At 44.6% G+C, this 25,125-nt stretch overlaps 1 protein-coding gene across 2 annotated transcripts in view; it reads left to right on the forward strand.

Annotated features, from left to right (window-relative positions):
• Positions 1-24,286, forward strand: part of POLDIP3 (DNA polymerase delta interacting protein 3) — a 207,942-nt gene extending 183,656 nt beyond the window's left edge. For both annotated transcript variants that reach the window (XM_063940391.1, XM_063940392.1), the window contains exon 9: positions 22,304-24,286. In XM_063940391.1, coding sequence (XP_063796461.1) covers positions 22,304-22,490 — 187 coding nt within the window. In that variant the 3' untranslated portion in view covers positions 22,491-24,286. The remainder of the gene's footprint in view (positions 1-22,303) is intronic.
• The last annotated feature ends 839 nt before the right edge of the window (positions 24,287-25,125 follow it).

Below are 25,125 nucleotides of genomic sequence, written 5' to 3' on the forward strand. Positions count from 1 at the left end.
TATGTGTGAGCTGGTATGAATCTCGCCACTACCTGTGTATAATCCTTCTCTCAAAGATGTCAGTCTCCTCGGGCACAGTTTCTAGACTGAGTTTGGTAGGAAGGGCATAGAGGGAGGAGCCAGCCCACACTCAAACTCTTAAAGTGCCAATGGCTCCTAGTGGACCCGTCTATACTCCATGGCACTAATGTGGACCCCAGCATCCTCTAAAGACTACGAGAAAAGGATTTTCCGGTAGGTAATTATAATCCTATGTTTACTTATATCGCGCCACAAGGGATCTGCAGCGCCTAGTTAGAGTACATGAATGAAAAATGGGAAAATTATGACTTAGAGTTGAAGACAATATAGGACAAGTACATGGTAAATAACACTGACTTAAGTATCAGTGTCAGAAAACTGCGGGATTAGATGCCATTGAGGATGGTTTAAGTAAGAGAAGGATAAGCACGAGGGTTGAGTTCCCTGCTCGTGAGAACTTACATTCTAAAGGGGAGGGGCAGACAGACAGGGGTGGCACAGATGGGGTAGACAGTGAGCGTGGAACAGAGGGTTAGGATGATATTAGGCTGGGTTTGGTGAAGAAGTGGGTCTTGAGAGCCCTTTTGAAGTGTTGTAGAGAGGTGGGGAGTCTGGGGGATAGAGGTAGGGAATTCCAGAGAAAGTAAGCAGCACATGAGAAATCTTGAAGGTATGAGTGGGAAGAAGTAATCAGTTGGCAGGACTGGAGGCGTGCATTAGTAGAGCAAAGAGGATGGGTGGGAGTGTAAAGGGAGAGAAGGTCAGAGATGTAAATGGAGAGTAGTGGGTGAGGGCTTTGTGAGTATGAGAAGTTTGAATTTGATTTTTTTGAAATAGAAGCGAAGCCAGTGAAGGGCTAGTAGGAGAGGGAAGGTGAATGTAGTGCGTTTGGTGAGAAAGATGAGCCGGGCTGCAGCATTGAGGATAGATTGAAGTGGAGAGAGTTATTTGGCTGGGATGCCAGATAGGAGATTATTACAGTAGTCCAGTCTGGAAATGACCAGTGAGTGGATAATGTTCTTAGTGGTATCCTGGATGAGAAAGGGTCTAATCCTGGAAATGTTTTTGAGATGAAAATGACAGGTTTGTGATAGGTGCTGAATGTGTGGTTTCAAGGAGAGGGATGAGTCAAGGATTACTCCAAGACAGTGCACTTGGGGGGCTAGAGAAAATAGTAGTGCCATCAATAGATAATGAGATTTTGGGTGGTGAGGTTGTGCGGGAGGTGGGAAGATTATCAGTTCAGTCTTGGACATGTTGAGTTTAAGAAAGCGCTGGGATATCCAGGAAGAGATAGCAGAGAGACAGTTGGATACATGAGTGAGGAGAGGTCAGTTGAGGAAATGTAGATTTGAGTGTCCTCAGCATAGAAATTATATTTGAAGTTAAAAAAGCGGAGTTCACCTAAAGAGGACGTATAGAGAGAAAAAAGGAGAGGACCAAGAAAAGAACCTTGGGGGACACCTACAGTTAGTGGAAGTGGAGGGGGAAGGTGGTATCAGGAGAGGAGACGGATAAGGTACAATCAGAGCGGTAGGAGGACAACCAGGAGAGGGCAGTATCACGCAGATCAAGGGAGTGAAGGATTTGCAGAAGAAGAGGGTGGTCCAGTGTCAAAAGTAGCAGACAGGTCAAGAAGAATAAGCAGGGAGTAGTGGCCCTTTGATTTTGCTGAATGGAGGTCTTTGTAGACTTCTGTGAGGGCAGTTTCAGTGGAGTGGAGATAAAGGAAACCAGACTGGAATGGGTCAAGCAGTGAGTTGGAGGGAGAAAGGCAGTAAGGTGATTGTAGACAATATGCTCAAGGAATTTGGAGGCAAAATGGAGGAGAGAAATGGGTCTGGAGTTGGAGAGTGTTTGGTCAAGGGTAGACTTTTTAAGAATATGGAAGACGAGAATGCTTGAAGGCAGAGGGGACAGTGCCTGATGAGAGGGAGAGGGTGGGCAAGATGGGAACAGGCAGAAGGAGAGAGGTAGTGGAGGAGGCGAGAGGGATAGGCTCAAGTGGGGAGGTTGTGGGGGTGGGAGGAACGAATGAGGGCCATGACTTCGTCAACAGATACATGGAATAAAGATGTCAGAGTTGGGGAGAGGGGAGGGCGGGTGGTAAGGGAAAGGAGATGGCTACTTGCCGACGGTCTGGTAGAATGTGATGTCCTGATGTATGGAGTCAATCTTGGATGTGAAATAAGTGGCAAAGTCGAGAGCAGTCAGAGAGGAGGTGGTGTTGGGCAGAGGAGGAAGTTGACAGTGGGAAGATACCTGTGTTTGGAAGACTGGGAGGAGACGAGGCGCCGGAGGTTGGAAGACATGGAGGAGATGAGAATTTTGTTTGTTGAGGGAAAGAGCAGTACTGAAGGACGAGTGCATAAGTTTGAAATGGAGGAAGTCTGCCTTAGAGCGTGAATTCCTCCACTGTCGCTCTGCAGTACTTGAGTTTTGTTTTTAAGAAATTTGGTGTGCCAGGGTTGAGGCGTTAACCTGCAAGGGTGAATAGTGGTTGGTGGAGCGACAGAATCAAGAGCAGAAGTAAGGGATGCATTGTATAGGGAAGTGGCTTGTTCAGGGCATGACAGAGAGAATAGGAGACAGAAGTGAGTCGAACAGGGAGCACAAGGATGAGGTGTCAATAGCAGGTGGTGGTCAGAGAGGAGAAAAGGGGAGTTGAAGAAATCCGAAATATCACAACGGTGAGTGAAAACCAGATCCAGTGAGATCCTTTTCACATGGGAGGGGGAGAAGGTCCACTGGGAGAGACCCAAGTGAAGAGGTGAGGTTAAGTAGTTTAGAGGCAGGTGATTTTGTGGGGTTATGCAAGGGCCTCCAAATTGCCTCTTTCTCTGACGTCCTAGTGGATGCTGGGAACTCCGTAAGGACCATGGGGAATAGCGGGCTCCGAAGGAGGCTGGGCACTCTAGAAAGATCTTAGACTACCTGGTGTGCACTGGCTCCTCCCACTATGACCCTCCTCCAAGCCTCAGTTAGATTTCGTGCCCGGCCGAGGTTGGATGCACACTAGGGGCTCTCCTGAGCTCTTAGAAAGTTATAGTCTTAGAATTTGTTATTTTCAGTGAGACCTGCTGGCAACAGGCTCACTGCAGCGAGGGACTAAGGGGAGAAGAAGCGAACTCGCCTGCTTGCAGCCGGATTGGGCTTCTTAGGCTACTGGACACCATTAGCTCCAGAGGGATCGACCGCAGGCCCAGCCTTGATGTTCGGTCCCGGAGCCGCGCCGCCGTCCCCCTTACAGAGCCAGAAGCAAGAAGATGGTCCGGAAAATCGGCGGCATGAAGACATCCTGTCTTCACCAAGGTAGCGCACAGCACTGCAGCTGTGCGCCATTGCTCCTCATACACACTTCACACTCCGGTCACTGAGGGTGCAGGGCGCTGGGGGGGGGCGCCCTGAGGCAGCAATAAAAACACCTTGGCTGGCTAAAATACCTCAATTATATAGCCCCAGGGGCTATATATGAGGTAAATACCCCTGCCAGAATCCCATAAAAAGCGGGAGAATACGCTGCGAAAAAGGGGGGAGCCTATCTCCTCAGCACACTGGCGCCATTTTTCCCTCACAGCTCGGCTGGAAGGAAGCTCCCTGGCTCTTCCCTGCAATTCTACAGTACAGTAAGAGGGAAAAGAGAGGGGGGGGCATTAAAATTGGCACTGTATACAGTATATTATATTGAAAAGCAGCTATTAGGGACATAACTCAGTTAGTCCCTGTATATGTATGTATATATATATATATATATATATATATATATATATATATATATATATATATATATATATATATATATATATATAGCGCTCTGGTGTGTGCTGGCATACTCTTACTCTGTCCCCCCAAAGGGCTTTTGTGGGTCCTGTCCTCTGTTTGAGCATTCCCTGTGTGTGTGGAGTGTGTCGGTACGGCTGTGTCGACATGTTTGAGGAGGATAATGATGTGGAGGAGGAGCAGATGCCTTTAGCAGGGATGTCACCCCCTGGGGGTCAGACACCTGAGTGGATGGTATTATGGCAGGAAATGAGTGCACGTATAGACTCCTTACATAAAAAAATTTGACGACATGCCGACTGTGGGACAGCCGAGTCTTCAGCTCGTGCCTGTCCAGGTGTCTCAAAAGTCATCAGGGGCTCTGAAACGCCCGCTATCTCAGGTGGCACAAGTAGATGTCGACACGGATACTGACACCAGTGTTGACGACGATGAGTCAAATTTAATGCCCGTTAAGGCCATTCACTGCATGATTGAGGCAATGAAAGAGGTGTTAAATATTTCTGATTTACATCCAGGTACCACAAAAAAGGGTATTATGTTTGGGGAGAAAAACTACCTGTAGTTTTTCCCCCGTCAGATGAATTAAATGAAGTGTGTGAAGAAGCGTGGGCTTCCCCTGATAAGAAATTGGTAATTCCTAAGAAGCTACTAATGGCGTTCCCTTTCCCGCCAGAGGATAGGTTACGTTGGGAAACACCCCCGAGGGTGGATAAAGCGCTCACACGTTTGTCTAAAAAGGTGGCACTACCGTCCCAGGATACGGCCGCCCTTAAGGAACCTGCTGATAGAAAGCAGGAGGCGATCCTGAAGTCTGTATATACACACTCAGGCATTATACTCAGACCAGCTATTGCGTCAGCATGGATGTGCAGTGCTGCCGCTGCGGGGTCAGATAAACTGTCAGAAAATATTGACACGTTAGACAGAGACACGATCCTGCTAACAATTGACCATATCAAAGACTCAGTCTTATACATGAGAGATGCACAGAGGGAAATCTGCCGGCTGGCATCTAAAGTAAGTGCATTATCCATCTCTGCTAGGAGAATGCTTATGGACTCGCCAGTGGACTGGAGATGCAGATTCCAAAAGGCACATGGAAGTTTTGCCTTATAAGGGGGAGGAATTATTTGGGGATGGTCTCTCCGACCTAGTTTCCACAGCAACGTCTGGGAAGTCAGCATTTTTACCCCATGTCCCCTCACAGCCTAAGAAGGCGCCATTTTATCAGGTTCAGTCCTTTCGGTCCCAGAAAAACAAGCGGGGAAAAGGAGGGTCTTTTCTGTCAAGAGGCAGAGGCAGGGGAAAAAGGCTGCAGCAAACAGCAGGTTCCCAGGAACAAAAGTCCTCCCCCGCTTCCTCTTCCAAGTCCGCCGCATGACGGTGGGGCTTCACAGGCGGAGCCAGGTACGGTGGGGGCCCGCCTCAGGAATTTCAGCAATCAGTGGGCTCGCTCACAGGTGGATTCCTGGATCCTTCAAATAGTATCTCAGGGATACAGGCTGGAATTCGAGGCGACTCCACCCCGCCGTTTCCTAAAATCCGCCTTGCCGATTGCTCCCTCAGACAGGGAGGCGGTGCTAGCAGCGATTCACAAGCTGTATTCCCAGCAAGTGATAATCAAGGTACCCCTACTTCAACAAGGCCGGGGTTACTATTCCACACTTTTTGTGGTGCCGAAACCGGACGGTTCGGTGAGACCCATTTTAAATTTGAAATCCTTGAACACATACATAAAAAAATTCAAGTTCAAGATGGAATCGCTCAGGGCGGTTATTGCAAGCCTGGACGAGGGGGATTACATGGTATCCCTGGACATCAAGGATGCTTACCTGCATGTCCCCGTTTACAGTTCTCACCAGGAGTACCTCAGATTTGTGGTACAGGATTGCCATTACCAATTCCAGACGCTGCCGTTTGGACTCTCCACGGCACCGAGGGTATTTACCAAGGTTATGGCGGAAATGATGATACTCCTTCGAAAAAAGGGAGTTTTAATTATCCCATACTTGGACGATCTCCTAATAAAGGCACGATCCAAGGAACAGTTGTTAGTGGGAGTAGCACTATCTCAGGAAGTGCTGAGCCAGCACGGTTGGATTCTGAATATTCCAAAGTCACAGCTGGTCCCCACGACACGTCTAATGTTCCTGGGAATGATTCTGGACACGGCCCAGAAAAAAGTGTTTCTCCCGGAGGAGAAAGCCAGGGAGTTGTCATCTCTAGTCAGAGACCTCCTGAAACCAAAACAGGTATCGGTGCATCACTGCACGCGGGTCCTGGGAAAGATGGTAGCTTCTTACGAAGCAATTCCATTCGGCAGGTTCCATTCCAGAATTTTTCAGTGGGACCTGTTGGACAAGTGGTCCGGATCGCATCTTCAGATGCATCGTTTAATAACCCTGTCTCCACGAACCAGGGTGTCTCTTCTGTGGTGGCTGCACAGTGCTCATCTTCTGGAGGGCCGCAGATTCGGCATACAGGACTGGGTCCTGGTGACCACGGATGCCAGCCTACGAGGCTGGGGGGCAGTCACACAGGGAAGAAATTTCCAGTGACTATGGTCAAGTCAGGAGACTGCCCTTCACATAAATATTCTGGAACTAAGGGCCATTTACAATGCCCTAAGTCAAGCAAAATCCCTGCTCCTACACCAGCCGGTGCTGATCCAGTCAGACAACATCACGGCAGTCGCCCATGTGAATCGACAGGGCGGCACAAGAAGCAGGACGGCGATGGCAGAAGCCACAAAAATTCTCCGATGGGCGGAGAATCATGTACTAGCACTGTCAGCAGTGTTCCTCCCGGGAGTGGACAACTGGGAAGCAGACTTTCTCAGTAGGCACGACCTCCACCCGGGAGAGTGGGGACTTCATCCAGAAGTCTTCCAAATGATTGTAAATCAATGGGGTCGTCCACAGGTGGACATGATGGCGTCCCGCCTAAACAAAAAACTAGAGAAGTATTGCGCCAGGTCAAGAGACCCTCAGGCGATAGCTGTGGACGCTCTAGTGACACCGTGGGTGTACCGGTCAGTTTGTGTTCCCTCCTCTACCTCTCATACCAAAGGTATTGAGAATAATAAGAAAGCGAGGAGTAAGTACAATTCTCGTGGTTCCGGATTGGCCGAGAAGAGCGTGGTACCCGGAACTTCAAGAGATGATCTCAGTGGACCCGTGGTCTCTGCCGCTCAGACAAGACCTGCTGCAGCAGGGCCCCTGTCTGTTCCAAGACTTACCGCGGCTGCGTTTGATGGCATGGCGGTTGAACGCCGGATCCTGAAGGAAAAGGGCATTCCGGAGGAAGTCATTCCTACGCTGATTAAAGCCAGGAAAGATGTTACGGCAAAGCATTATCACCGCATATGGCGAAAATATGTTGCATGGTGCGAGGCCAAAAAGGCCCCAACAGAGGAATTTCAACTAGGTCGATTTCTGCATTTCCTGCAAACAGGAGTGAATATGGGCCTAAAACTGGGCTCCATTAAGGTACAGATCTCGGCTCTGTCAAATTTCTTTCAAAAAGAACTAGCTTCAGTACCTGAAGTTCAGACAAGCCACTAAAAACCGTGGATCTGAAATATCTCACGTGGAAAGTGGTCATGTTATTGGCCTTGGCTTCAGCCAGGCGAGTGTCAGAGTTGGCGGCTTTATCATGTAAAAGCCCTTATCTGATTTTCCATATGGATAGGGCAGAATTGAGGACTCGTCCCCAGTTTCTCCCTAAGGTGGTGTCAGCGTTTCACCTGAACCAGCCTATTGTGGTGCCTGCGGCTACCAAGGATTTGGAGGACTCCAAGTTGCTAGACGTTGTCAGGGCCCTGAAAATATGTTTCCAGGACGGCTGGAGTCAGAAAATCTGACTCGCTGTTTATCCTGTATGCACCCAACAAGCTGGGTGCTCCTGCTTCTAAGCAGACTATTGCTCGTTGGATTTTTAGTACAATTCAGCTTGCACATACTGTGGCAGGCCTGCCACAGCCAAAATCTGTCAATGCCCATTCCACAAGGAAGGTGGGCTCATCTTGGGCGGCTGCCCGAGGGGTCTCGGCTTTACAACTTTGCCGAGCTGCTACTTGGTCAGGGGCAAACACCTTTGCAAAATTCTATAAATTTGATACCCTGGCTGAGGAGGACCTGGAGTTCTCTCATTCGGTGCTGCAGAGTCATCCGCACTCTCCCGCCCGTTTGGGAGCTTTGGTATAATCCCCATGGTCCTTACGGAGTTCCCAGCATCCACTAGGACGTCAGAGAAAATAAGAATTTAGTCACCGGTAATTCTATTTCTCGTAGTCCGTAGTGGATGCTGGGCGCCCATCCCAAGTGCGGTTTATCTGCAATACTTGTACATAGTTATTGTTAACTAAATCGGGTTATTGTTGAGCCATCTGTTGAGAGGCTCTATTGTTTCATACTGTTAACTGTGTTTCATATCACGAGTTGTACGGTGTGATTGGTGTGGCTGGTATGAGTCTTACCCGGGATTCAAAATCCTTCCTTATTGTGTACGCTCGTCCGGGCACAGTACCTAACTGAGGCTTGGAGGAGGGTCATAGTGGGAGGAGCCAGTGCACGCCAGGTAGTCTAAGATCTTTCTAGAGTGCCCAGCCTCCTTCGGAGCCCGCTATTTCCCATGGTCCTTACGGAGTTCCCAGCATCCACTACGGACTACGAGAAATAGAATTACCGGTGAGTAAATTCTTATTTTTTCCTATCAGTATTAAAACGGACTGTCTGACATGCCTATTTGCATGCTGTCACTCAAATAATCATCAACAATTCTTTCAATGGAGACAGAATCCTATGCAGTGACAGTAGACATGTCAGTAATTGTAGGCAGCACCTTCAGTCCGGACCAGATGTCAAAACTTGTTACTGGATGATCTGCATCACCGCCAGCTGGTCTCTCTGGAAAATTTAGTTTTTCTCCGGCAGGGTCCACAGGTTATCCACAGGATAACAATGGGATATGATGGAGCGACAGCGGATTGGCACCAATCGATCAAAGCTTTCTGGCCTCCCAGGATGCAACGGGCCCGTCCATATATCCCCGCCCACTGGCTCAGGCAAATCCGTTTTTTGCTTGGTGCAGCAGGAGACGGACCATGGTCAGAGGGCTGCTGTTTTTTTAGCAGCCCTAAACTTTCTTATGTTAATTTTATAGTCTTACTAGTTTTTTTTTAGTGATCTTCATAAACAGCGTCTTATACGCTTAGAAAGAGTCGCTCCAACAACTCTCCGCTGGGTCGCGACAACGCTTACCCACGAGTACAGTGCTGTTTTGGCGGGCGTCTGTGTAGGATATACTGGCAGGTCCAGCAGACGTTGCCAGGCTGTGGCCAGAGCACGGTGAGAAGGTATGGCATTGGTTCCGTTTAGTAGATGGAATACGGACACAGCCACACTGTATTGGGAGAAGACTACCAAACAGTAGCTGACGCGGCTGCCACTGCCGCGGGTGCACCAGTGCTAGGCCTTAGGGATCTTAAGCACCAGGAATAGCATGAGGCCGAGATCCCTAGGATTGATGTCAGCAAGGAGAGTCGACGCTTACCTGGTTACCCCCCCCTCCCCCTGGTTCATGACCAGTTTCCGCTGAGCCTCCCGCCATGAACTGTTTCCTTGCCTCCGTCCCAGACGCTACCACGAGGGGATTGGGCGTCTGTGTTCATGGAGTGCTACCACGAGGGGACCCGGTCTCAGAATAGGCGGCTGTGTGACCGGTGCGTGTGTGTTCACTGTAGGTTCATGGAGCGGCAGTGTACACTAGTAGCGTCTGGATCCACTCAGTGTTCGCCAACGTATTGATCGATCCTGGAAGCGAGGTGAGTCTCCCTGTATCCCACTCGGAGTGCGGGCTATACAGCACTAAATCTCTACTTTTTTGAGTACGAATAGTTAGATAAGTGCCTATTGCATATGAGTCTATATACATTTACTGTGGTTTCTTTCGCATTGCGTCTGAATACGTTGGATCTGTTGAAACAGGATTCAGTAATATGTGCTCCTACATACTTAAAAATGTGTTTGTAGTTGATGATGTACTCATATGACTAATATATAACATGTGACTGGCTGCTAGTGTGTTTGTTGATTTTACGATATGTTGTCAGTTGTTTTTTTCTGATCCTCAAAGCTGGTGCATGGGTAGGGTCAGATTGTATATCACTTTAGAAGGTTTAAAGTGATTACAGTCACAAATTTTGTAGTACACTGTATGAGTGCTGATTATTTATCATGTCTAAGAGCGGCAAAGGTGACGAAGGTACGCTTACAGCAATACCAACACTCATATCATGTTTGTCTTGCAAAACTGTATTCTCTCACAATCTGGTTCAGGATGGTTTATGTGCACATTGTTTTGCTTTTCAGCAAGATACAAGGCAGATCTCTGTACGTCAGGTACAGATGGATCCACCTTGGGCTATGTTTGCACAGACCTTGTTCAGTATAGCTGAGTGGATAATTCCTATAGCTTCTGTACCAGGAATGGGGTACACTGTTAACTCTTACATGCAGCTCCCTACCTACGGTATATCATTTCCCCCAGCAGCTTCTCAAATAAAACAAGCTGATAAACTGGTGGTAAGTAAATCTTCACCTTCACTGGCTACACATGAGGATACATCAGAAGATGAGAGCTCAATTTACTCTACTTCAGCATACGGAGAGGAGAAAGAAGGTCTCAGCTCAGTGGATATAGCTGAGTTAATTAGAGCAATGAAAACCATTCTATCCTTAGAAGATGCATCAGAGTCTGTGTTAAAAACCAAGGCACCTGTGTTTAAACGTCCCAAAACAGTTAAGACTGAGATTCCAGGGTCAGATCAGCTGACGGAAATCATGGAAGAGGCTTGGGCTACACCCAATAAAAAAATATAGGATTCCCAAAAAATGGGATTCCAATTATCCTTTTCCAGCTGGGGATTGTTTAAAAAGGGGGGTGGCTCCTAAAATAGATACGCATGTGATTTGAGTAGTGCGAAAATCTATTTTGCCTTTGCCGTCAACATCATTAAATGATGTCATGTATAGGAGAGTGGATGGTTTCCTAAAAAACATATTTTCTCTGTCTGGAGCAGTCATAAGGCCAGCTTGGAAGGGGATTTTTCATTAGCTTCCAGAGAGAAAAAAAATCCCATATAGCTCATATTAAACAGGCTGCGGTATTCATGGAAGAAGCAGCATTAGATATGGGTACTATTGCTTCTAGGGCATCAGCCTCAACAATAGCTGCTCGCAGAGCAGTTTGGTTACGTACGCGGAAAGCGGATTCAGAATCCAATAAGGTTTTTGGAATCTTTGCCTTTCTCTGGAAATATTCTTTTTGGTAAAGAATTGACAGATATTCTGGAGTCAGAAGCAGACTCCAAAAATGTAAAGTTTCCTTCCACATATATCTCCAGACCTAAGGGTCCGGCCCTTTTGGTCTCAAGGAAAAGCAAAGGGAAAAAGTGACCGCAAGCAGCCCCAATACAATAAGTTTGGTAAGTCAAAAAAGCATTGGGCTACCAGAGGGTGGCTTCCAAACCAGAAGTCAAGCCATCAGCCTGATGGTGCGGGCCTCCACCTGGGGGATCCCAGGGTAGGGGGCCGACTTCTTCAGTTTGCACAGATCTAGCAGCAGTTTACAACAGATGCCTGGGTGCAGGAAGCTGTATCTCTAGGTTATGTTTTTCCTTCAAGAAGCATCCTCCTCGAAGGTTTTTCTGCACCAGCCCGTCTCTGGTAGAGACGAAGGCCAGGGATTTGCAAGAAGCAGTTCAGAAATAGTTTCAGTCAGTAGTCATTCCAGTACCCCCTGCACAACGGGGACAGGGTTTTTACTCTAACCTGTTTTTGGTTCAGAAGCTAAATGGGTCATTTCGGCCCATTCTCAATCTCAAAATGCTAAACAAATACATTTGGGTATCGCAGTTTCACATGGAGACTTTGTTCCATAGTTTTGGCCATGGAACCAGGGGGTTATATGGTATCCCTGGATATTCAGGATGCTTGCCTACATGTTCTATAGCACTGTCCCATCAGTGTTATCTCAGGTTCGCTATCCTCCAGCAGCATTTTCAGTTCCAGGCCCTACCCTTTGGGTTAGCCACAGCCCCCAGAGTATTTACCAAGATTATGATGGTTAGGGCAGCTTATCTCCGCAAGCAGGGGATAACAATTTTTCCATACGTCAATGACCTTTTAATCCTGGCACAGTCACAGGAATTGCTCCTGTGTCATCCCCAACAGACAATAACATGTCTGCAGAGGCACGGGTGGCTCATAAATTGGGCAAAATCATCTCTGGTTCCGTCACAACGGATGACTCACTTGGGGGCTGTACTGGATTCAGGTCTGTAGAGTATTTCTACCTCTGAACAAGATATCCAAGGTACAGTCAAGGATTCAGGACTTGTTACCCAGTCAAACTGTATCCATTCACACAGCAATGCGAGTGATGGGTTTGATGGTGTCAACATTCGTCATGGTAGAGTATGCACAATTCCACTCAAGACTTCTGCAGCGTCTGATTCTTGCCAAATGGAGTACATCAGACAATAAAAAAACAGACTGTGGTACTTTCGGTAAAAGTAAGAAAGTCATTAGCCTGGTGGCTACAAACATCCCATCTAGACAAGGGGAGACCCTTTTGGATATCAGATTGGGAGATCCTGACAACAGATGCCAGTCCTCAGGGCTGGGGAGCAGTGTCCGGAAAATTGTGATTCTAGGGACAATGGACCAAAGACGACAGTTGCCTGCCAATAAATCTGTTGGAACTTCGAGCCATATACATGGCACTGATTCAGACAAAGGACATTCTTAAAGGAATTACCAGTCCAGATCCGCTCAGACAATGCAACGGCAGTAGCGTACCTCAATCATCAGGGAGGAACTCGCAGCCAAAAAGCAATGAAGGAGGTAAGTCACATACTAAAGTGGGCAGAACTTCATCATCCAGCCTTGTCTGCAGTGTTCGTTCCGGGAGTCCTAAACTGGGAAGTGGTTTTTGTCTGTCGACACCATTCAAGCAAGCGAATGGGCTCTACACCCGGAGGTCTTTCAGACTCTAGTAGACAAATGGGGGTTGCCAGAGACAGATCTCATGGCGTCTTGTCTGAACAACAGAGTGCCCGCATACGGGTCAAGAACAAAGGATCCCAGAGTGATCTTGGTGGATTCCTTGTCAGTGAGATGGGACTTTCATCTGGCTTTTCGGTTTCCTCCGATCACCCTATTACCCAGAGTGGTGAGGAAAATAAAGGAAGCAACGGGTGCTGTGATTCTAATAGCTCCGGCTTGGCCCAGAAGACATTGCAGATCTGTGTACCAGAGAATGTCGATAGATGCTCCATTTCTGCTCCCTCAATGTCCAGACATACTGATGCATGGTCCTTGTTATCAAAGACATCTGGAACGGCTGATTTTGACGACGTGGCTCTTGAAACCTCTATCCTGAAGTCAAGAGGATTCTCACAACAGGTAATTCAAACAATGCTCAGAGCAAGGAAAGCCTCCTCAGCTCGTATTTATAACCGAATATGGCAAGCCTATATTCATTGGTGCAGTGAAAGAAATGTGGACACCTGGGTCTTTCAGAGTTTCCAGGGTCTTAGCATTCCTTCAGGCAGGAATGGATAAAGGTTTGAAGGTGGCTTCTTTGAGAGTGCAAGTATCGGCATTGACTGTATGGTTCCAAAAGAAATTTGCCAACTTACAGGATGTGCATACTTTTTTTCCAGGGAATGCTGCGCATTCAGCCTTCTTTTGTTCCGCCTACATTACCGTGGGACTTATGTTTAGTCCTAAAAGCTCTGCAAGTTGCCCCATTTGAACCACTTAATAAAGTGGATCTTAAGTGGTTGACAGCTAAAGTGCTCTTTCTACTGACTATGGCATCAGCTAGAAGAGTATCAGATTTAGGGGCGCTGTCATGTCGTTCCCCATTTTTTATCCAGATAAAGCAGTTCTCAGACCTAGGTCTGGGTATCTTCCTAAGGTGGTGTCTAAATACTACCTTAATGAAAAAATTGTAGTCCTGGCTTTTCAGGTATCTGGACTTTCTGCAGGAGATGCATCGCTGGACGTGGTCCGTGCATTAAGGATCTACATGGTTCGTACCAGTGCCATCAGAAAGACAGATTCTCTCTTCATTCTCTACGGATTTCACAAGAGCGGGTTGTCTGCTACTAAACAGATGCTGGCAAGAGGCTTCGAATGACTATTTAAGAAGCATATTCGCAAGCTGATCTCCCTGTTCCGGCTAATGTCTCTGCTCACTCTACTCGTAAGGTAGGTCCTTCATGGGCAGCACAACATGGTGTTTCAGCAGAGCAGATATGTAAGGCAGCCACATGGTCTTCCATTAACACATTCATTAAACATTATGCCTTGGATACTTTTGCCTCTCATGATGCTGAATTAGGGCGTAAGGTTCTCCTGTCCAAGTAGGAGCATCCACACCACTAAATTGCTTTGGGAAATCCCATTGTTATCCTGTGGATAACCTGTGGACCCTGCCGGAGAAATATACGTTATGGTAAGAACTTACAGTTAATAACGGTATTTCTCTTAAGTCCACAGGGATCCCACCCTGACGCACCTGATTTGAGGATCCTTCTTCTCACTAACCTCTTCCTTCTTGTTTGGAAGGGTGTGCATGTGTCTTCTCTCCTGATTAGAGCTCTACATGATGCTCCTTCCTTGTGCTTTGGATTACAAGTGATTTGCCTGAGCCAGTGGGCGGGGACATGTGGTTGGCCCGTTGCATCCTGGGAGGCCAGAAAGCTTTGATCGATTGGTGCCAATCCGCTGTTGCTCCATCATATCCCATTGTTATCCTGTGGAATTTGTGGACTTAGGAGAAATACCATTTTCAACGGTAAGTTCTTACCATAACGTATATTTTCCTTGCAGCTGTAGTTGGCGAAGAAAATGAAGGAGATATTGTCATGTCACGTGCCGCTTGAGCTGACAGTTTTCTCGCCAACAGGTTTGCATCTCTTCAGGTTTGTGTCCTTTGGAAAGAAAGACACAATGTGTGACTTAAACCTATGATCAAGTACAGTTGCCAAAATATAGTGATCTGATTACAAGAGATTGACGACCCTTGAAACACAGCAAAGGGAATGAAGGGCTTCATCTACAAATCCGACATACTTAGCCGAATTGCTCCATTTCAGCTCCTCCTCCACTTTCTCCAGCTGCTTTTGTAAAAGCCTGATGACGGGAATGACCTCACTCAAGCTAGCAGTGTCCTAGCTAATAGAAATTAAAAAAGAGCGCTTGTTATTATGTAACTAATTTATGTGCAGTGTTACTGATTTAAATGTTACTGTATGTAAAAGTGATAGTGTATCTATTTTATAGTGCAATACCTGAAAGTAAAAAGGTTAGTGAATTGTTAACAGCTCTTTTGTTACAATTGATACGGTCCTCAGGTGTTAAAGGGTTCCATATTCTTGCTGTCTGTGAAGGAGTATTCCAGGTTGAAAGTTCACTGTATGCTAACTATCCCTATCCCGTGATGGATCCTTGAGAAAGGGCCTGTAGCCCGAAACGTGTTGGAAGCACTGCTTACGGACATTCATGTACTGGGATTTTACTCCCAGATCACGCTGTTGAGCGCACACAAGCTGCAAATCAGACCTGGACTCCAATACAGATATCTCGCTACACAGCGCAAAGGAGACACGGCCGGAGCGGGGGAACCAGCCGGAGAAGAACAGTGTCTAGTAACATCACGGACAAGGTTGGTAGCATAGGGATAGTTGGCATACAGTGAACATTCAACCTGGAAGACTCCTTCACACACAGCAAGAATATGGAACCCTTTAACACCTGTGGAACGTATCAATTGTAACAAAAGGGCTGTAAACAATTAACTAACCTTTTTTCTTTTAGGTATTGCACTTTAAAATAGATACAATATCACTTTTAAATACAGTAACATTTAATCAGTAACATTGCACATAAATTAGTCACATAATAAGTGCTCTGTTTTCCATTTATGTTGTATTATTCATTTATTCAGAGCAGCTCCAACACTATAAATCCCACTTGCAGCACTGTGTTTACACATTTTTTTAAGTGTCTGAACTAACTTAACATGGCAACTTCGAAGGGTTTGAGAACCTTGCACAACATGGAAATTATTCTGCACTCTGGTGCATTCCTCCTCTTTTCTCTATGTCATAGGTGGATGTGTAGGCTTGAATGGCCTTTTGCTGTTCCTCAATCTTCTGAAGCCTATAAAGGGTAGAATTCCACCTCATTACTACCTCTTGCTTCAGTTGATGGTAGGGCAAATGCAAGAGTGTTTGCTGGAGGTCCAGTCTTCGACATGCAGTTGCTGAATGTCAAAAATGCCCTGAAATTTTTCAGACCACTGACAGAATCTTCTGCATCCCACTGAAATGTTTTAAAAAATTCTGCACCACCAAGTTAATTGTGTGAGCAAAACATGGGTTGTATTGGAATTTGCCTAGATGTAATGCTCACACAATATTGGCGGCATTGTCGGTTATCACAGATCCTGAGGAGAGTCGAAGTGGGGTAAGCCATTGTGCAATGATTTCCCTGAGTTTTTCTAAGAGGTTCTCAGTGGTGTGCCTCTTACTGAAACTGGTGATACACAACGTAGCCTGCTTCTTAACAAATTGTCATTTGTGAGATGCTGCTGCGGAATCCAATATATCTACCCAGTGGGCTGTCAGTTATGTAGTCTTTAGTTTGCCCTGTTCCACTTGTCCACATATCCGTGGTTAAGTGGACAGTGTGTACAACAGCATTTCTGAGGACACTAATAACACTTTTTTTTTTAATGTCCTTGTAAAGGCTGGGATGTGCTTGTCTAGTGAAGTGGAATCTAGACAGGATTTGGTACCGGGGACACAGTAAGTCAATCAACTGTCTAAATCCAACTGCACTAATGGCGGATACTGGACGCACGTTTAACACCAGCATGGTCGTTATGGCCTCAGTAATCCGCTTTGCAACTGCTGTCATACTTCATATTCCTTGCAAAGGATTGTTGAACAGTCAGTTGTCTTGTTAGACTACAAGTAGTTTTCCTGGTCCCCCTTCTGGGATGAAGATAGACTTCCAGCAGCAAAAGTAGGCGCAGCACTCAAGGAACCTTCGGAAGAATCCTGGATAGGAGAGGAGTCACTCATGCCTATGAAATTGGATATAGGACTACTTCTGATCCTGATTGAGGAGGAAATTGACAATGAGAGTGTTGGTTGTGGTTATTGCAGGCACTTGGATCCAACAGAGAAAAGGGAGTAAGGTGTCGCTGGACTGGTTACGTTCTTAGCTGAAGTTTCTGAATGTTTCAACAACTTGTGATGTATGCGTTGCAAGTGGCGTAACAGTGAGGAGGTTCCTGGGTGGTTATGGTCCCTACCTCTACCTACAATGGCTTTACAAAGGCTACAGATGGCTAGATAGTTATTGTCTGGGTTTGTGAAGAAATAATTCCACACAGAAAAGGTGGATTTTGTTTTCTTTTGCCCAAGCATGGCAGTGGGCTTTTACCATGGGCAACAACGATCTCCACTGGTGCCTTATTTAAACAACTCACATCACCATCCTCAAAATCTTCATAGTCTACATTCTCCGCTACACCGATATCCTCCGCTACACCAATATCCTCCTCATTCTCCGCTACACCAATATCCTCTTCATTCTCCGCTACACCAATATCCTCCTCATTCTCCGCTACACCAATATCCTCCTCATTCTCCGCTACACCAATATCCTCCTCATTCTCCGCTACACCAATATCCTCCTCATTCTCCGCTACACCAATATCCTCCTCATTCTCCGCTACACCAATATCCTCCTCATTCTCCGCTACACCAATATCCTCCTCATTCTCCGCTACACCAATATCCTCCTCATTCTCCGCTACACCAATATCCTCCTCATTCTCCGCTACACCAATATCCTCCTCATTCTCCGCTACACCAATATCCTCCTCATTCTCCGCTACACCAATATCCTCCTCATTCTCCGCTACACCAATATCCTCCTCATTCTCCGCTACACCAATATCCTCCTCATTCTCCGCTACACCAATATCCTCCTCATTCTCCGCTACACCAATATCCTCATTTTGGTGTACTTCTACAGTGACATCCTCAAACTCAATGTAGCATGTTGACTGGTGCTGCTCCTCCCAACACTTGCAGAGGGTGTGCAAATGGTGGAAGGAGCTTCCTCTTACCGTACAGTATTGGAAAGGTCGGACTTATACATCGCAACCACGGACACACTTGGACTCTCCTTGGGGATTGGTGATATTTCTGAATGCACAGTTTGTTCCTGTACCTTAACAAGTTCTAGAGGGAGGAGGGCTTACAACATCATTATGAGATGTGGAACCACCAGTCATAACCACAGGCCAAGGCCTTACCCTTTCCTTGCCACTTCATGTAGTGAATGGCAATGGGGTACAGCAACAGTGTCGTACAAATGAGTCAGAAATATATATTTTTACACACTGTGGTTTAGCTTCACTGACAGTGTCACTCAAATGAGTCAGAAATATATAATTTTTTATATCTCACACCGGAAGTTAGTGTCGTACAAATGAGTGAGAAATTTATATTTTTACACACTGCGCTTTAGGTTCACCGATAGCGTCACACAAAACGTGTTTGAGTCAGCATTGGTAGTCGGACGCGGCGGTTGACCTTTACCAATAGCGTCGCACAATAAGTGTATGAGTAGGAAATAGTATACTTTGGTCTGCAGTGTCACAGTACTTATGAAAATAAAATAAAAATTGGGTAGTACACTGGTACAGCACAAACAAAAAAAAGATAATTTATAGTTTTAGGCTTTTTGTTTTTAGCTTTCATTATTTGAATTTTACACTGGGACAGAGCACCTGGATGGACGGACCGACAGATTACCCCTTTCAGATACAGCAGATAGAACACCCCGCCTGGACTAATACAGCAAACTTAACACCCCTTTTCAGATACAGCAGTCAGCACCCTTTTTTCATATACAGCAGACTTAGCACCCCTGGCCTGAGACGGCAGACGGGGCACCCACCTGGACTGATAAAGCAGAGAGGGCACCCCTTTCAGATACGGCAGACAGAGAGGGCACCCCTTTCAGATACGGCAGACAGAGAGGGCACCCCTTTCAGATACAGCAAACAGAGCACCCGCCCCACGCCAGACAACACAGTATTGAGACGGACACGTCCATCCAGTACACACTCCACAGCCAGAGTGAAGATGGTGCGATGCACGGGCACTTATAAAGAATCCAAAATCCATGAGAATTCGACAGCGGGACGATGACGTACGGCCTCTCTTTGGGATCAGAGTCTAGCGGGAAATACCAAGCCGGACTCTGATCTCAATGCACTCACTTAATTCGGAGTAATATACCTGCGTGCCCTTGTACAAAGTTACTGGTAGCAGAAGCTGTCTCCCAGCCAGGGAGAAAAACGCACGGCACTGCAGGATTTGTTTAATCGCCAAATTAATTTCAAGTAAGACAGCTTCACACATATATATATATATATATATATATATATATATTAATTATACACACATGTATATGCACACACTAACTGAATACCCATGTTCCGCTACGGAATTTCACGTACAATCACAAAAGAGATGAAAGGCCCTGGTATTAAAGCAGATTTAATACTGCTTTTAAAATAGGCTCACTTGTGATAGTATATTGTTGAGAACTGGTAGCATCTAAGTGCCCCTCCATAAAAACTGCCCAAGAACACCAAAACAATCAACGGATTTTATTGTGCGGGAATCTGTAGTCTGTGTCTTTATTTTCTGGACAGTGGGATATACCTAAAGTTAACTGGTTAGTTTGTAATCAGCAATTAGACTTACAACAGGACATGCTCTGCCCGCCGCTGCCAATCTGCCAGGCTGCATCTCAGGGTGGACCTTCCCTGGATTGATGCTGTCAAAAGGCTGTCGCTGAGGAGAATAATCCGCCTCCTTCTCTCCTCCTGTCCCACCTCTGATCCTGCCCTGCTCAGTGCTTTAAATGCTGGGACAACAGGCCAAACTCTGCGTGCTGTATGTTAAATATGTAAGGTTTGCAGGGATAGGCTGACTATTCCAAAAGGCCCTATGTCTCCTTGCTTAGTTTCTCGCTCTCCTTAGGGCTCCTCCTTTGAGGTAAAAAGGTCAATATTTTCACACAACACTTAAGGTCACTGGGAGAGCTGTCGTACCCTTTACACGGCAGATAAGCAGTTGCTGACTATCAAGCTTTCCTTTAATGTATTTAGAGTCAAAGTATATATCTTTCCTCTTATTTATCTCTGAAAGGTTTAGCAATGTTTAGTTGAAGTGACAGGGTAACCTCTGATAATTGAGACACTATCCTCTTGTGACTGGAAATAGGTTGGTTAAGTACCTGTATCTGAAATTATATATAATATCTCAAAGGGAAACACCACTGAGTCATCATGAACCATAAGGCTAGACTAATATATATATATACACACACACACTCTTCTGGTATATAGGTAGTTTCACTCTGTAATTGTATGTTATTCACCGTGACAAAGGGGCGGGACAGCCCTGAAACGTTGGCGCTGCTTGTGAAGTTTTAAATACACTATTTTTGGTTAAGACTCTGAGTGCCACAGCCATATTTGTCCACGTTTTATATCGCTTGTCTCTATATTACACCACAAGATCTTATAGTTAAAACAAACGTTTTACCACACACGACTAAATATCCAACTATTTTAGTGGAACCACTGAAAATCGTTTAGTGGGTGCACCAAAGTCCAGTTCAGTACATAGGACCGCCGCTGCCCTCTCAGAGCAAACCTGGATTTATCAGTGGTAATTTCTGTGAATGGAAAGAAGAGAAGCGGCATAGTGCATAAATGTTTAATTTATAAAACACTTAAGGTATTGCAGATAAATAAGTGTAAAAGATTGCCCGTACCAAAATGTAACCAGTGTGGGCTGGTTACCACATGATTTAAATAGATTCCCACAGGCAAACCGGTACCGCTGTTCCACGAAGATGTCACCGGTTTGCCTGTGGGAATCTCTTTAAATCATGTGGTAACAAGCCCACACTGGTTACATGTTGGTAAGCACTCACCATAGCAAGCTCACTTATCCTCAACACATCAATAAGTAAATGATGGGGGTTTAGTTAGTGAATTGGCCAATGCACGGAAGCCTGCAAACCGATCGCCAAGGTACCCCACCTTCTTGCAGGTCCTACACTATCACAGAGTCTTAAAACCTGGCAACTGTTTCACACATAATATAACTGCAAATATGCCTACTTGGTTTAATGTGCACCTGCCAAATACCTTATGGCTTTTAAAAGTACACTAGTCACCTGACACTAGCTGATAAATTACTAAGGAACAGCTGACACAGGTTAAGGATAATAGAGTCTACATAGGGGTGCATGAGAAAGCTAGTGGTCACAGTTTATAAGGGGTGGGACAGCCCTGAAACGTTGGTGCTGCTTGTGAAGTTTTAAATACACTATTTTTGGATATATATATATATATATACAATAAGCCGGCACTCAATTGCAGAAGGTAAATCCATGACCGGGTGCCATCCTGCGTCTACCTGGCAGTAGACAATGTACAGTCCCGCATGGTATGGGGGCATTCTCGGGTCTTGTAATATGCAGCAATGATCAGGCGACTGGCACCATCTTGCTGGTTAATGTTCCTGTTAACGAAAAGTTTCTGAAATAAACAAACAAAACCGTGAGTGCCGATTATTTATATGTATTAGTGTATGTGTGTATGTATGTATGTATATATATGTATATATATATATATATATATATATATATACACACACATACTCTGATATAGCGATGAGTTATAGATGTATTGAGATACAGATATACTGTAGTAACCATGCTTTGGGCCCACTGAAGTAGATGATGATATATAAGAATTGAACTTTATACATACTTGTGCAACAATTTTTGTAGTTGATCCCAAACATACAAGTCCAGTATAATCTCTGAAACAAACGTAAGTCTTTAAGCAGGTTATAACACATTTAGTCACAGACCACATGACTTTTTCATGGGGGGTGTTCGCATAATTGATTTATGGATAATGAACACTTACGTTTCGGAAACATTATGGATTTCTCTCTGTTGTGCATCCGACGTTGGACATAGTGGAATTTGTATGTCGTTTATGCCTCTGCATAAGGACTTCATGGGTTTTTATACTGGACTTTCTTGTTAATCTAAAACATGCATTGATGTATCAGTACTTGATCTATAAGTTTTGACTCTGATATATTGTTATCCATCTCCGCAGCCCCAGAGTGCATCCTTAGTTTTCATATATTTACTATTTTGTGAGAGGCTGGACACCACGTTTGACCTATGGTGCTAGGGGCCCTTGCTGGTACATTATCTAAAGAACACCATTATTTTGTATTAAGGTAATTTATAATGTATTCAGTTTCATAGTTTAGACTAATTTATGGTGATTTTTGTTTTTGCAGGCGACTAAGTGACACACCTGTAACCGCTAAGAAAGAAGGGGAAATACGAAGAAATAACACCTCCTCCTCCAGTGCTTCTCCCAAGCCACCAGCTGAAGTTGATCCAGACACCATACTAAAAGCACTCTTTAAATCATCAGGGTCATCGGCAGTAGTCCAGCCAACTGCTTTCAAGATAAAGCTCTGATGAGACTAACCATAAATCAGGTGGCGGTAGAAGAGATTTTGGAGATTCTCTGTCTTTGACCAATTCAGTGATGGACCCAGAGACTCAGACACAATGACTATTTTGTTTCCCTGAGATTTTGTTTAGTGCTGCCTACCAGCAGTTTAATTCATGTTGAAAGGAAGTAGGCAGTAGGTATTGGACAATCAAGTCTCTTCACAGCGTAATAGTGTAGTTCATACTCCGTGGTAACTAGCCACATTTTTAGTTCTCTCTCCTTGCCCTCTTGGCTCTTAAAACACATGATATGGTTACTTTTCCTATCATGGGCAACTAAATGCACAGGAACTCGCATACCTTGTTTAAAGTTCTTCATTAATCTGTTTCTACTAAAAGAAAAACTTTTTGCGTTGTCTAAAGTAATTATTGTAAAATATGTTGATCTCCCACAAAGGATTTAAAGAGCCACTGGATACACCAAAGAGGTGGGTTTCTTAAGTGTATTTGAAAAGACTACAATTTTACCAATTATAAATTTGATGCTGTTTATATTATTTAAAGAGGATATCCAACTTCATTTTATTAGTAATGTGTATTACCATGTTCCTGCATGTAACCTCTCTACCACTAATTAGTGTCGCCTGGGACCGTCAGACAGGATGATATGTTATGTTGTTTAGGAGGGATGCCAAGTAGTGCAATGTGTCTGACTGCCGGGCAGCATCCCCCTGCATAAAAGGACCAATAAGCCTAAAATAGAAATTGCCATGTATAAAAAGCAGTAATTAGATTCACAAATACATTTATAAAAATTGCCACACATTTACACAACTCAAGATGTTTGCCGATCTATTTGCATTTTCCCTGCTGTAGCGTGTAATCTATTATTCACTGTCATAAATCAATTTCTGAATTTGTGCACAAAAGTGCATGGCTGCAATAATATAATGTGTATGTATCCCCGTACCTAGCCTTTAAGTATATGTGTAATGAAGCTGAAACAGTGTATGTGCTGCACTAGTTTCTGTCAGTACTACCAGATACAAGTAAAATAAAGGTGGAGATCCTCTTTTATCATTGTCACAATAACTCTGATATAATAATCTCTTTGTGGATATCACAATTATGATCACGAGTATTTAAACATCTTGGTTGTGGAATGTCACTGATCTGATGTTAGACATTGTTCCACAGCAGTATTTGGAGGTTCTCATATGTAAAGTCACCTTGTAGTTAGTACTCTCTCATGCATTATATACATGTACTATACGTTCACTGTGTCACAGACTGAATGGCACAAAAAACTCAAACTTCCAAATGCATATACCAGAGTTGTTTCCAGGTGAGGAAGATTTGTTACATGTTTATGAATCTGGACTTAAACCCTGTAATACTTGTCATAGAAGAACAGATTTTGAGTTTAGAGGTTTGTCGTATTATTTTTTTCCCTATGTAAATTACAGAAAAGATTTTACAGGTTACAAGTTTGACAGCCACAAAGTAAATGTTTCTTAATGTAAACCTATACAGCAAGAGCTATGGTTTAACAGCTAGATGAACACTGTATACTTTTCCCACGTACCTAGACTAAGATGATAAAATTAAAAAGGTTTAAAACATGGAACATATGACATATGTGAAAAAGATGTTTAAGATTTGTGTACGATATGCTTTGTATAGACCATGCTGTTTTGCTTTTCTGATGCAAGCAGCTGAAGTAAAAAAGAGAAAAATTTGTATTATTTTGTTTTCTAACCATTGCTATCCTGTGGTTTTCTTGTGCTGACGTGTAGTGAATAAAATGATACATAAACATACACACACTGTGTAAAATGAAACCTGGGAACACTTTGATCAGCATAGCCAGAGTATCTCTAGTCACACCTCTAAACTACAAAGATTTGGTCTAAGAAGATGGAGCTAGTTGATTCTTTATAATGTTACTGTAACCACTTGGCATAGTTATTTCAGACTGTTACATGCAGCCATATCTTTGCTATTTTGCGGATTTTTGTTTTTTACATATATATATATATATATATATATATATATACACACACATACACACTGCCAGGTTATTAAGATGTTGATGATCAGCCATAGTGATGTTTTTGCGTTTATTTAAAATTTAGGATTTACAATTGTACAGTCTTCACTAATCTAAATTACAAATACAGTAATTATAACATATAGTCTATAATTGTTTAAATAATCAGTAGAAATATTACCCCTTGTCATTAAAGGAAGTTTTTCCTGCATAATATGTAAAAATTTATGGAATGGAGTCTTGTTCTCTGTATATCTCTCTATTCATTACTAGCAGAGGAAACATCAGTCACAGGTTAACACTGTAATTGATCTAGCAGTGGCTTTAAAGTTGTATGATCTTTGCTGGCATAGTATCCACTGTGTATTATGGCACACTATAGTATTATAAAGTGAGATTGCATATAACAAATAATTAGGACATTGGCCTGATCTCATGGGAAGTGACCAAGCCCGTGAACTGCGGGCGAAACACGTCTTCCACAACAGCGGTGACGGCAGTAGCAGCGGGTTCAGTGGCAGCAGCGGTAACTGTGTCTGACCCTTTTCCTTCAGGTTCAGACGCCAGCTTCTCCCAGGCTCAGACTTTCAGCAGCAGAAACACTAACTG

Source organism: Pseudophryne corroboree, chromosome 9 (assembly GCF_028390025.1).
Source record: "Pseudophryne corroboree isolate aPseCor3 chromosome 9, aPseCor3.hap2, whole genome shotgun sequence".
Lineage (NCBI taxonomy): Eukaryota > Metazoa > Chordata > Amphibia > Anura > Myobatrachidae > Pseudophryne > Pseudophryne corroboree.